The sequence below is a fragment of the Perca fluviatilis genome, chromosome 16, assembly GCF_010015445.1.
Source record: "Perca fluviatilis chromosome 16, GENO_Pfluv_1.0, whole genome shotgun sequence".
Classification (NCBI taxonomy): domain Eukaryota; kingdom Metazoa; phylum Chordata; class Actinopteri; order Perciformes; family Percidae; genus Perca; species Perca fluviatilis.
The window spans coordinates 27797252-27810301 of record NC_053127.1 but is presented as its reverse complement, the minus strand read 5'-3'; the positions used below and the strand labels follow the sequence as shown (position 1 = coordinate 27810301).

The 13050-nt window shown below is 40.8% G+C and overlaps 1 protein-coding gene across 4 annotated transcripts in view; it reads left to right on the top strand.

Annotated features, from left to right (window-relative positions):
• ca4a (carbonic anhydrase IV a) overlaps positions 1-10089 on the top strand; it is a 73026-nt gene extending 62937 nt beyond the window's left edge. For 3 of the 4 annotated variants that reach the window (XM_039778500.1, XM_039778502.1, XM_039778497.1), the window contains 7 exons: positions 3990-4034; positions 5114-5278; positions 5369-5514; positions 6480-6572; positions 6687-6753; positions 6869-7032; positions 8255-10089. In XM_039778500.1, coding sequence (XP_039634434.1) covers positions 3990-4034; positions 5114-5278; positions 5369-5514; positions 6480-6572; positions 6687-6753; positions 6869-7032; positions 8255-8434 — 860 coding nt within the window. In that variant the 3' untranslated portion in view covers positions 8435-10089. Of the gene's footprint in view, positions 1-2927; positions 2971-3989; positions 4035-5113; positions 5279-5368; positions 5515-6479; positions 6573-6686; positions 6754-6868; positions 7033-8254 lie in introns of those variants that run through there. The other variant, XM_039778498.1, reaches the window with a different exon arrangement.
• Positions 10090-13050: the final 2961 nt, after the last annotated feature.

The following is a 13050-nucleotide window of genomic DNA, read 5'->3' as shown; positions in this document are numbered from 1 at the left end:
TCTCTCTCTCTCTCGTGCACCTGCTCAGCTCAGATCCACACTGAGCCAATGACAGCCGTTTGCGTCCTCTTTGCCGCAGAGATAGCCTATCGGCGTCGAGCTGCGCACCGCCACTGTCTCCGCATTCACAGCGGGTGGTTCTGGCTGAGTTGTTAATTTAACAGAAAAAAAAGCCCCGAGGTTTGGCACCAAGACTCTAACAGAGTTAATGACTGACAAGTGACGAAGCCTTTTGCTCGGTGCGATCAGTTATTAGTCATCGCGTAAAAAAGAAAATGACACTGTCGTCTTTTAACTGTGACCTATTTAGGCTTTGTCAGTGATTTTGGGATACTCCGAATGCCGTGGAGTCCAGTTATGCACCTTAAGAAACAAATGCAATGATCCCAGATGAATTGAGCCGAGAATGAATTCCCAGTTAACTGGCTTGATCGCAGCACACAACTGTTGGTCTACTAAACGCTCTCGAATATTCCAGTTATTATTCTGATCCTTAACCGTCTATTATTCCCTGTGATATAGGCTTAATGCAATTTTACGATATACTGTATGTTTTAGTCGTTTTTAGATAAGCCACCAGTCAATGTAGACACTGAAACACAGACTCAATGTGGCTGCATTCATGCAGTGTTGAGGAGGAGCAGCCTGCGCTTTGTCACACATGCACCCTGAGTGGCGCAGACTGAAGAGTTGTCGGTATATTTCATTGCCAAAGACCTGCAGCTAGATGCACAGAGTCCCGGTGGATACAAGTTTGTCTGATGAGAGAAATAGGCATGTGCTGAGGGTTTGTGGTGAAAAAGGAAAATAAGCCAGGCAAACGTTCTCTTTTCCACTTGCTAGTGAATTCATTAATTTTTCTTCTTTTTTGGGCCCAAATGAAAGAAATTAGATCAGTCCTCATATTGTTGGAAACCCGTTTTGGCACAGTGAGAGGTTCAATGACTGGCAGAGCACGGCATAGTCTCAATCTGTCCTTTTCTTTTGAACTGTGTTTTTGTGTGAAATGCAGCGTCTACAGCGCACAGTTTATGTCTGGCTCACACAACACAATGGCATGAAAAGATCCGTCTCCGCGGCGTGCAGTCACATTTACGTTTTCACTGTGGCCGACGTGCAGGCAGACTTGGCCTATTTGTTTCCCCTTCGCTGCCTTTTGTTTTCTTCTTGACAGCTTCCTCAGTTTGCTCTCTTGGCAGAGCTCTCAGATCCATAGAAACCCATTCATATTGTTCATTCGCTCTGCGCCGCACAAGAGATCAAAGCCAAGTACCGATTGGTCAAGAATTGTGCGGACAGAAATCTGATTGGCTGAGATAAAAGAAAACAAGCGACTACCAGACAGTGATGGAGGGATTATTCAGATTAATTTCTTTAGTAAAAATGCAATACCACACTGTAAACACCCAAGTCCTGCACTGAAAATATGACTTCAGTAAAAAGTAGATTTAACAAAGTAAGACGCCTATTATTAGCTTAATGTAAGTATCAACAGTAAAAGTACTCAATCCAGACCAATGGCCCCTATTATATAATAACTATAATTATTATTTCTGATTCTGCTGTAGTTGGTGGTGGTGAAACTAACTTTAACTATGAAATACTGCCAGTTACGAGTTAGTTGAATCTATAGCAGCAGTGGCAGTTCTACATTGAATTACACCCGGGGCGAGACCCCCTTCGTTCAGATAACTTATACTGTCATATTTTGTGCAGAATTGTGTTCATTGTCTTTTGGCAATGTTGGAGGTGGAGATTGTGCACTTTAAAAACTAGTGTGTTTCCTGTTGTACTTGTAATAGACCTCTTTCACAGCAGACATGTTGACATGTCATAGTAGGAAAAGCACAGGTGTATTCAAAACCATTAATGATGGCTGCATTCCACTTAGGAGAGGCCCTGGTATTGTGAATGCTGACTCACTGAAATAGCTTACTGGGACACTTGATGGACTTGAGCCATCGTTAAGGTTATCAATTTCAGCTGTGCTTTTCCTACAATGACAGGTCAAAATGTCTGCTGTGAGAAAGGTCCATAGTGAAATAACTTGATTCTCTTCAGTGTGTTTTTCAAATGTTCTAATGAAGGAATTGTGCAATTAAGAAATATAATTTTCTCTTTCACTTATGTTGTTATAATAATATGTGTGTGTATATATATATATAAATGTGCCAAGAATATATACAATCATATATATATAAAAAATTAACAAGAGCAGAGAGCAACAATAATATAAAATATTAAGAATAATATACAAATAAAATATAGAATAAATAGGCCTATTCTAAATAGCACAAATCCTTCATCACACAAATGTGAAAACACACTAAAATAATCTAATCATTACACTATAGCACTAAGAACAGAAAACACAAACTAAAACCTGACCTTTCTGGCCTTCCTTGATGCAAAATCATCAATGATGTCATCATATGAAATCTGCTCCCCTACTGAGTGATTAATATTGAGGCCAGTGAGCCAGTGAGGACATGGTTGACCTCAGGTATGACTTGATCAACTTTAGTTTTGAAAAGCTCCTCTCTGCTGGAGCCACAGTGACTGGAAGAGTAAGTGCAATCCTCAGAGCAGTCCAAAAGTTAGGGAAGGATAGATCCTTATCATGCATAAAAGTGATAAGCTCAAGGAGGCTCGTGGTCCCCCGTTCCCCCCCTTGTCCTGACCGTTCCATTTGCGAGACCCAGAGGTGAACTGTCCCCCGCGCCCCCCCTTCCCTTTTCCTTTCTCACACGGCTTCTGTGAACAAGTAGGCTACGTCTCGATTTTTTGTGTCATGAAAAAATGCCGCCCCGGGCGGCTGCTCAGTTCGCCCGTGCCAAAACCGCTACTGTAATAGTACATCATATTCATCAGCTCATCATATGTTTTGTGTGAAAAAAAACTTCACAGGACAGAAAGTGACACGGTTTTCACAGCTATCGCCCATGCTGTCAGACCATGTAGCAGGCGAAAGTGAGTAGAAGTTTGAAATTAATCATAATCTTTTAATACCCTCAGCACTTATGCGGTAGTCACGGAGTAATTAGACATTGCTGAGTTGTAGGATTTCTTTCCTCTGCAGTGATCACTCACACACACACACACACACATCCTGGAACAAGAATGGGAATCTTAAATCCAAGAAATGAGCATCTCTTTATTTACTGCGACCAGTACAGTGAATACAATCTGAACCCCCTCCAAATGTTGCCCCCCTGCTACATATATTTTCAATACCCATTATCATGCCAGAGCAGGAGGAAACAGCTTACCAACATGGCAAAAAAAGCAAACATTGACTTCCTTCAGAAACACTGGGAGAAGGCCTCACACCAGTCCAACAACAGAGCGGGAAACCCTCCCGTATTTTTCAATGGCATGTGTGTTTTTCATAAATATTTGAAATAATAATACATCTTCAGACAAACATGTGAGAATGGGACCTCGCTGATGCAAAAGATTGGCTCTGTAAGATAAAGCACAAATGCAACTTTTTTGTGAACAGGAAGACAATTCCTGTGTATTAGGGGTTTTTGTATGGTAAGGAATAACAGCTGACTTCAACCAATAGGAGAACAATTCACTGTTTGCAGTAAGAAAAAAAAATATTAATAAAAGGACACATTTGTAAATACATCTAGTTAAATCTAGCTGGACATTTGTCAGTGTATACGTTGAGAAGAAACATCCCATTTTGCCCTCACAATAGGCTGAGCTTGTTTGTGTCACCCAGAGGTTAACAATGTAGGCTGACTGATACTGTGTGTGTGTGTGTGTGTGTGTGTGTGTGTGTGTGTGTGTGTGTGTGTGTGTGTGTGTGTGTGTGTGTGTGTGTGTGTGTGTGTGTGTGTGTGTGTGTGTGTGTGTGTGTGTGTGTGTGTGTGTGTGTGTGTGTTAATTTACATTGTTTGCTTGTTGCTGAGATCACAATTCAAGATAGAGTTGGCAAGCTTTTTACCTTGACAAATGTTTTTTCATTTTCTGTGTTTCAGATTGGTGCTATCAGTCCCAGTTCACCTGCGATCATCAGTGCAATGGTAAGCTTATTTAAATACATTGATTATAATAATAACTTTATTTATATGGTACTTTTCAAAAGCAAATTGCAAAGTGATTCACATACATAGGACATGAAACCAACAGATGTAAAGGGCTATGAAATAACGACAATTTAGATTAAAATAATGAGCAATTTAACAAATTAAATTAAAAAGAACAGATGGAGAAAATCCTATTCTAAAATATTGTGCTTTTAAGGGAGATTTTAATGAAGATAAAGAGCCCACCAGGTTTTCAGCCTTGACTTGGGAATCGTTAATAGGGACCTACCAGAGATCTCAGGCTGCACAGGCTCATGTGGGGTTAGCAAGTCAGGAGCCAACCCCATACGTACCTTACTGTAAGTCATAATTAAAATCTTAAAATCTACTTTTAAACGTACAGACAACCAATATAGAGATGCTAAAATTTGAGTAATATGCAATCTTCTATTGGATCTTGTGACTAGTCTTGCTGATGCAACCAGATTCTGAACCAGCTGATGTTTGGATAGGTTGTACTGACTCGGACCGGAATATAGAGAGTTACAGTAATGTCATTGGGATGTAATAAAAAAAAAACATGGACTACAGTTTCAGAGGGCTTTGCAAATGAAAAAGATTGAATTTTGGACAACCAAGTTCACTTGTTAATCTGAAGTGTGAAGGAATGACTAACTGGAGAATCTGAACCTATGATAATACCTTTTGATTTATTGGAGTCTAACCAAAGGAAGTTCTGAGATAACCCGTTTTTAACTGTTGGCTATGACATGTAATAACCTTGCCTGTGAGTGTTGTGTATGTACTGGGTAAGCTGCAAATGAATTGCCCTTCAAAAAAAAAAGGAAGAAATATTTGATCCAAAGGTAACATGTAGATGGAGAAGACCAAGGACACAACCCTGTGGTAGGAGGATTTACACCTATAGGCATCTAAAACATTATCCAATATAGATGCCTACCCAATGCTTAAAAAATTCAATTAAAACCAAGGGGAGCTAAAAGATCATTACGAAGTGCTGTGACCCACTCTAAAAGAGTCCGACTTGTTTAACTTGGGTGTTTTTCTTGTTTTAGCACCAGACAAGTGGAACCACGCCCAACGCGACTGTGGTGGAAACCACCAGTCGCCCATCAACATCGTCACCAGGAAGACTTTGAAAGATGAGCGATTGACTCCTTTTGAGTTCAACAACTATCAGCAGATCTTCAGAGACACAATCAAGAACAATGGCCACTCGGGTGAGCATATTTTCCATTACACATCAGAATGCCCTCAGTGCTGTGAAGCTGTTGTGTGACATCGTTATGCTCGGCGTATGTCCACTACAGTTAAGGTTGGAGTTCCTCACCTCAGCACCATCTCAGGTGGAGGCCTCCCGAGCACCTACAAGGCTGTGCAGTTCCACATGCACTGGGGCAACAACGGAGGGCCCGGCTCCGAACATACCATCGATGGAGAGCAGTATCCCATGGAGGTACCATGACCTTACTATACAACACACATATCCTGTCTTAAGTTATTAACTGATGTGATTAACTGTTAAAGGTTTGCTCACACATAACAGCTGGAAACTCAGGAGTAAAACAGACCAACAATTTGAAATATGATCATAAAAATGCAGATTTTCTCTAAAACTAAACTTTTCAAATATGTATGTGAATATACTGTGAATGTAAAGGGCAAGGCTGGTGATACTGTATTCTATATTTTATAAGACCAAAACTAACATTAGTGCATTAGTCGTCCTTTCAATACTTCTTGACCTCACTACCCTGTCTATGGCTCCCAGCCTCAAGCCCATTCATCTCTACTCAAGACATAAATCTTTAAAACAGGCCACAAATAGTTTTTTTTAAAGGCTCGATACTGTCCTGGATACTGTAGTTTTACAAACATTACCGAAACAGGACGTGTTAGTGAGTATTTACGGCAGCAGGATGGTGTATGAAGGGTTGACTCAAAATAAACCACACTGGCCGTGTTCATCGTAGTTAAAGAAACCATGGAACTCCATGGCAAGGTGGATAAGATATATCAGGCTTTGCATACACAGACTTGTTAGAAGGATCAATTTATTGTCTTTTCATGGAATTTGTTGACAATATGTAACATCATCAGACTTATACTTTAAATGGTCAGAAATACTAATTTGGCATTTCATTTTCTTTTTGTATGGCTACATTATTTCATTCTGTAACTAATTGGAGATTGTTACATTGGTTAGGAAAAGTTTTTATTATTATTAATCAAGTCCTTTAAAGCATGTTTTTGAAAGAAATTATTCACTTGAACTGATTTGTTAGGTGTTCTATTGTTAGAGCACGAAATGTAGGCCTACGCTACACATTTTTGTTGGACCCATCTACAATAAGATTCTAAACCCACTGTAAAACATGACTTTGTGAAAAAGTGGTAACATCTTTAATATTGTCTCAACAGCTGCACATCGTTCACATGAAGAACGAATACACTGATCTGACAACAGCTCTATCAGACCCAGAGGGAGTTGCAGTCCTTGGGTTCTTCTATGAGGTAACCATTTTGAATCCTGTATTGTTGAAATCAAACTGCTATTACAGAACATATCTCAAGCTGGACTGAAACAGTGCTAAAAGGTGTATTTGATGTGTATATTTCCATTCTCAGACGTCCAATAGTGCAAACCGAAAGTATGACCCCATCACCAACACTCTGCGAAGCATCAAAACTACAAGTAAGTACTACATGTAATTTCAATATAAGCAACTAAAGACATGGCTGCACAGTGTGTGTTAACAGTTAATCACATCAGTTAATAACTTAAGTGTCTGTGGCTTTTCTGTTTTCAGATAGCAATACTTCTCTGCCTTCCATCTCCCTGGCACAACTAATCCCAGCTGAGCAGAATCTGACCAGCTTTTACCGCTACAATGGCTCTCTGACCACCCCAGGGTGCAATGAGGCTGTAATTTGGACTGTGTTTGAGAATACCATCCCTCTGAGCGTAGATCAGGTTAGGATAAAATACCAGAAATGTAAAGGAATGCATGTGACTTTTGTTTTTACTTTAATACTGTTTTTGCCTTTTGGTTATAAGGTACATTTCTGACTTTCTATTAAAACCACAGCCATTAAAACATTTGCCTGAAAAATGGCAAAAAAAGCATTTAGAGTTCAAAACAACCAGGAGACTGAATGCTGCTTCTCCCTGTTGAGTTCTGACTCTGGGTACAGAATGCAGGTCTGCAGGTTTGTCCCAGACGACCTGAGATGTTGTGATGGTTCATAATGTAGCAGCAGAACGTATTATGGCCCTTAACCATTCAGTGCTTTATAAACCAACAGTAGTATTTTGAAATAAATTCTTTAAGAGACAGGAAGCCTGTGTAAGGACTTCAGAATTGGAGTGATGTGATCCACTTATAAATTGTTTTAGGGAGACATGTAAAGACACCGTTACAGTAATCTACTGAAGATAAAAGCATTGAGAAGTTTTTCCAAATCCTGCTGAGACATAAGTCCTTTAACCCTTGATATATTCTTTAGATGATAGTAGGCTGACTTTGTAATTGTCTTAATGTGGAATGGCTGTTGAAATTCAGGTCTGAGTCCACGACAACACCAAGATTTATGTCTTCGTCTTTTGTTTTTAACATTGCCGATTGAAGCTGAGCACTGACTGTTAATTCTTCCTCTTTGGCTCCAAAAACAACGACCTCAGTTTTGTCTTTGTTTAATTTAAGAAAGTTTTGGCACATCCAGTTGTTGATTTGTCGATGTTAAACACAAAAGGCCCCAGAATGGAGCTTTGGGGAACTCCACACATCACGTTTGTTCGCTTAGATGTGCAATTACCTATAGACCCTGTTCTTTAAGTACGATTCAAACCAGTTTAGTACTGTGCCAGAAAGTCCAACCCAGTTTTCCAATCGGTCTAGTAATATGTTGTGGTTGACCCTGTCAAATGCAGCACTTAGATCACGTAATACTAAGACTTTCAAAAGAGCCGTCTCAGTGCTGTGGTGTGGTCAAAAAAACTGACTGGAAGGAATCAAAACTGTTGTTTAGTGACAAGATAAGGTTAAGCTGTTAAAAAAATGATTTTCAATTATTTTACCTAAAAAGGGAAGGTTTGATATCGGCCTATAATTGCTTATTAGTGACATCAGTCAAAAAACTCCTTGATGATCTCTTCACAGAAGCTGGAGTCTAACATTTATCCTCTGTTCCTCCAGCTGCGGGTGTTCTCTGAGCTTCAGTTCCACGATGGAAAGCCGATGGTGGGGAACTTTAGGCCGGTTCAGCCCCTGAACGGTCGGCAGGTGTTCCGGTCGGGAGGCGCAGTGATCCTGGTCAGTTCCACCCTCCTCCTGGCCGCCATCGCCACGGCCTTGGGACTGTCGCAACCCAACTAGAGCAAGGCATCCTGTGCTGCACTGCGATATCCATGAACATAAGTTCTGTATCACTCCTCAGCTCAACCCTGGTTTGTAACCTCTTCATTGCATGGTTGCTAAGATCGACCACGTCTTAGTGCAGACATGACTCATCTGGAGGTCCTCTCTTACAACACAAATGACAAAGGCGTTAGAGGAACACCTTACGAAAGGTGTTGTAAGTGTTCGATCAGCATTCATGCATGCGTAATGAAGCAGTAGGTCTAATTTCAGCATTATGAATGTGCCATAAAGCTGGTTACCAAGCAGTCAAAGTGACAAAGTAGTTCAAACTAACACCAGATCCCTTAGTCATGCCCTCATTTTTCACAGTGTGATCCTACTAGCACCAGCACACACTTTGGACCACATCCTCCTTGTCCAATGTCAGGTAAATTTAGTCTCTGCTTAATGTTATTGTGAGTTGCCAATGTCAGCCCCATGACCTGGCACATTATGTGTTGTTCTCAATGGGGCATGGGAACGGCATGGAGCTATTAATAGAAGAACTGAGTCAAATGAACACGCTCCATTTCAAAGCCAGCGGTCAAAGGAGTCAGCAGTTTGGCTTTTCTTTCAAAGTCCAGGAGAACAGCGCGGCCGTCAGGTGAACCCCCATGCAGCCATTCAGTCAGCAGTTGGTTCGGGAAAGGGGGGAGGGGTGTGAGGTTTTGCCTTTCTCTGCAGGAATCCAGTGTCTCCTCCCAGAGTCAGAGGCTACTGACACCTGAGACAAAAATGAAGCTGCAGAGATGTTAATGCTGATAAAGGAAGTGACAGCCTGGTTTTAGAGGGAGGAGGAGAGCATCTGCAGTGTGGCTAGACAGCAACGCTTTTGAGAATTAACCTATATAAAATGTCACTCATATTTTCAAACCAACATCATTAGTTTTCATGCATCTCAAACATTTGCATGAATCTGCATGTCTTGATGTTCTAGATGTTCATATTGAGCAACATGTTCATGGAGTGAAGCTGCGCACACAAAACTGTGCATGCCAAATTCATCCACACGCCTCAGGCACCCGTGAGGTTCAGTGTGCTTATCTTGGGAACATATGACTGTGTTTATGGCTTGTATTACAGGGTCTCGGATGCACTGAACGTTATTGACTGTGAATTACACCCCAGTGAGTTCTTATTCATTTATTCAGGAGGACTCGTTACGTATTCTTGTAAGAGATCTGTGCAATTTTCCAGCAAGATTTATTGAGATGATCAAGCAAGGAATCTGTATGTTTTCCATTGTTTCATATGGCATGAAGTTATATTTCTATGCTGTGTCATCGTACACATGTATTATGTACTGAATGTGTATATTGATATGAGACGCACAGTTATTGTTATTTATGTATTGCAAAGTACATATATATATATATATATATATATATATATATATATATATATATATATATATATATATATATATATATATATTCATATAGTACTGAATGCAAACCCATATATGAAGCATCAAGTTGTTCATGCGCAATCAAGTTTACTTATGATGTTGTTATAATGTTATGAATTGTAAGAGCTTGTCTGGTTGTAATGCTTGAAAGTGCCATAAATAATATGGAGAATGTGTTTCAACTGAACAAAGGAATAAACTACTTATATGCCTTTTTAATGCACGGGCACAATTCAAGCTATTTGAACAGTGATCAAAACAGTATATAACAGAGTCAGTGTCAGCCCTGCCCCCACATCTCTGCACTGTGGAAACTGATATTAGAATACACTCTGTTGGCTCTGTTGTTTGTCTGTTAGCTCAGCCACATAGACAAGCTTCTCACTTTCCTGTCCAATTCCCCTTTGGTCTGTCAGGAGAGTCTGGGGGCGCTCACTGATATCAATCCCTTAATCCTTTTCTAATTGGCTTGTTCTTGATGTTATAGGGGCTGTTTTTTGCTAGATTTTACTTCACGCACACACACACACCACACACACACACACACACACACACACACACGATACAACAATCTCCTACTCAGCTGTGTGTGTACACATACACACACAGCTGAGTAGGAGATTGTTGTATCATACAGAGCTCACTATGAAAGCTACCAGAGCAGTAACACTAACACTTCTTACAAGCCTTTGAGGCAGATTGCAGGTGCTTTTTCAAACTTCACCTGTTTTCAAGATACTTTCAAGACCCCCCCCCCCCCCCCCCCTCCCATAATCAAGGAATCAAAAGGCTTCTTGTGATGTACAGGCTTACGAAGACAGCAGCCTCTCACAGAGACATGCATGAAGACGGAGACAGAGTAGACAAAAGCGTGAATGAAAGCCTCCCGTTCATTCCCCTGCTCAGGCCTCTATTGCTTCTTCAGTTAAGCATCAGGAGGGCCTGGGGATCAAAGGGTGTATCCTTAATATCTGGCAGGGGTACCTTGGTGTTCTGTCAGGCTTCTAGGACAGCACCCATATAACTTGACTTACTCTTAAATCTTCCCACAAATGCCCCATGTCCCTGGGGTCTCTGGGACAAAGGGCGCCATTCTCCCTGGGAGAAACCAGAGGCATCCTCATATTGAAAGTGACCCTCCCTGCAGCACACACAGCAGCCCATCAGATACCCAGCTGCAGTTGAAGGTCACTGGGCCGCTCTTTGTCCATGAGGTCTAAAGAAAAACAAACAGTGTCACCTTTACTGCCTCTCTATGTGATGTCCCTACTTCCTGCATCTCACGCAGTCTGTTGATCGATGCTGCAATGTGTGTGTCTCTACGCCAAGCTGTATCTATGGCCTAATCAACTTTGCTCTAATCCAATTGATACACCTGCTACCCTAGTTATTGTGCTGTCAGTGACATAACTCACAGAGGTGTCTGCCAGCTAGGTGCTCATGATTTAAAGTTAGCCAGCTGTGGAGAATGACCTGGCAGGTAATGTAGCAGCAGCTAGCGACAATAGTCCTCGCTCGAGGAAGCAATCATAAAGGGCCAAACATTCATTTCCTCTTAAATTGAACTCAGAAGAGATATCCTATGAGCAGAACGTTGCTTTGTCCTTTAGCACACAATGGCTTTCATTCAAGGAGCATTGTAAGAAAACAGCAGGGGGACCATTAACTGCTAATATCTTTTTAGGAACCTACTTATCACAGCACAGACACTGTTACAGCCATTAGCATACATTTCCCATCAGTGGGGATAATATCCTGTCATTAATACACAGAGGCTGACATCAGTTTGCAACCACCGCTGGGATAAATGTTGAGAAAGAATGTGAAGTGACTTAAAGCCTTTTGATCTCACAGAGCAGGACAATGAGTAAATCACTGGGTTTAAAAAGCCTTTTCGAAAAATGTAATTCTTCCTTGGAACGCTTGAGTTTCAATTGCAGGGGAGGTCAGAGTTCGTTGTGGTCAAAACCAGCATAACAGTCCCACAGCGAGCTGTGGTGTCTTTATCTACAAGCCTTGTTTTTATCACGATCAGTGAGCTGGTCCTCTGAGGTGTTCGAGGCATCTGGTTGAGAGGCGATGGGATCAGGTGCTACAGAGGCGTCTCACTGCTCCCGGTGTCGGGCCGATGAAAGTGGAGTCAGTAAAGCAGACAGACCTGGCTCTGAGGCCGGCCTGTGAGAGTCAGCTAAAGCGATAGGTTAACCACTGTAATCCCTTTTAGGAGCAGAAGCTTTGGGAAAGTGATCTGGATTAGTCTGGCCTACTGTGGACAGTAGTTCACGGAGAGATAAGGGAGGTGGGGGCATAGATATGGAAGAAAGCCCCCCCACAAATAGAAGAAAATCACCCAATTAAAAAACAGTCACCTCTACAGTCAGGGGGATTTCCATCAGTAATTGTACAATACAATATAATATCCTATGCATAATAATTTCTCTTTGTGTTAATAGCTGTCTGTTGTCACTCAGCAAAGGAAACAGTCTGGGAGATGCTAAAAAGACTAACTTTACAAACTACAACGTATGTATGGGAAGGTAAAGCTGAACGTGAAATGTTTCTGCAAAATGTTTTACAGTGACACGTTTACATGCACACTTATATTTCACTATTAATACAAAAATGACAATATTCCAAGTTCCAGGTAATTTAAGCATTGTTTTTCAGACACAAAGTGCACAGTGCATTTCGGAATATGTGTCTAGATTGGGGTATTTACCGCAGAAAAAGCCCACATTTCTGGTCGGAAGGAGAAACACGGCTATTTTTTAACATTAAGAAATAAAAAATGTGAACCTATCCTTTAAGATGTTCATTGAAGGGGTTTCCTCAGCTTCATAAACCTGGAAATAAACTGGAAGAAACTATATTTTTGTCAGTAGTGGAAAAGCACAATTGTAATTTTGTTGCTGGTGCTGTTTGGAGCATTGGTAACCCTTGCGCCAATGAAGACACAACCAATGAAGTGTGTTGAAAGCAGTAATAAAAAGTCATAGTATAGCATGTTGAAAAAAGTCATAGTATAGTATGTTGAAAAAAGTGATGAAACAGTCATAGTATAGCATGTCGAAAAAAGTCATAAAATGTCATAGTATTGTGTGTAAAAAAAAGCCATAAAAAAATCAAGGTTTAGTATGTCGAAAGTTGTCATAGTATAGCATGTCGAAAAAAGTAAAAAATCATC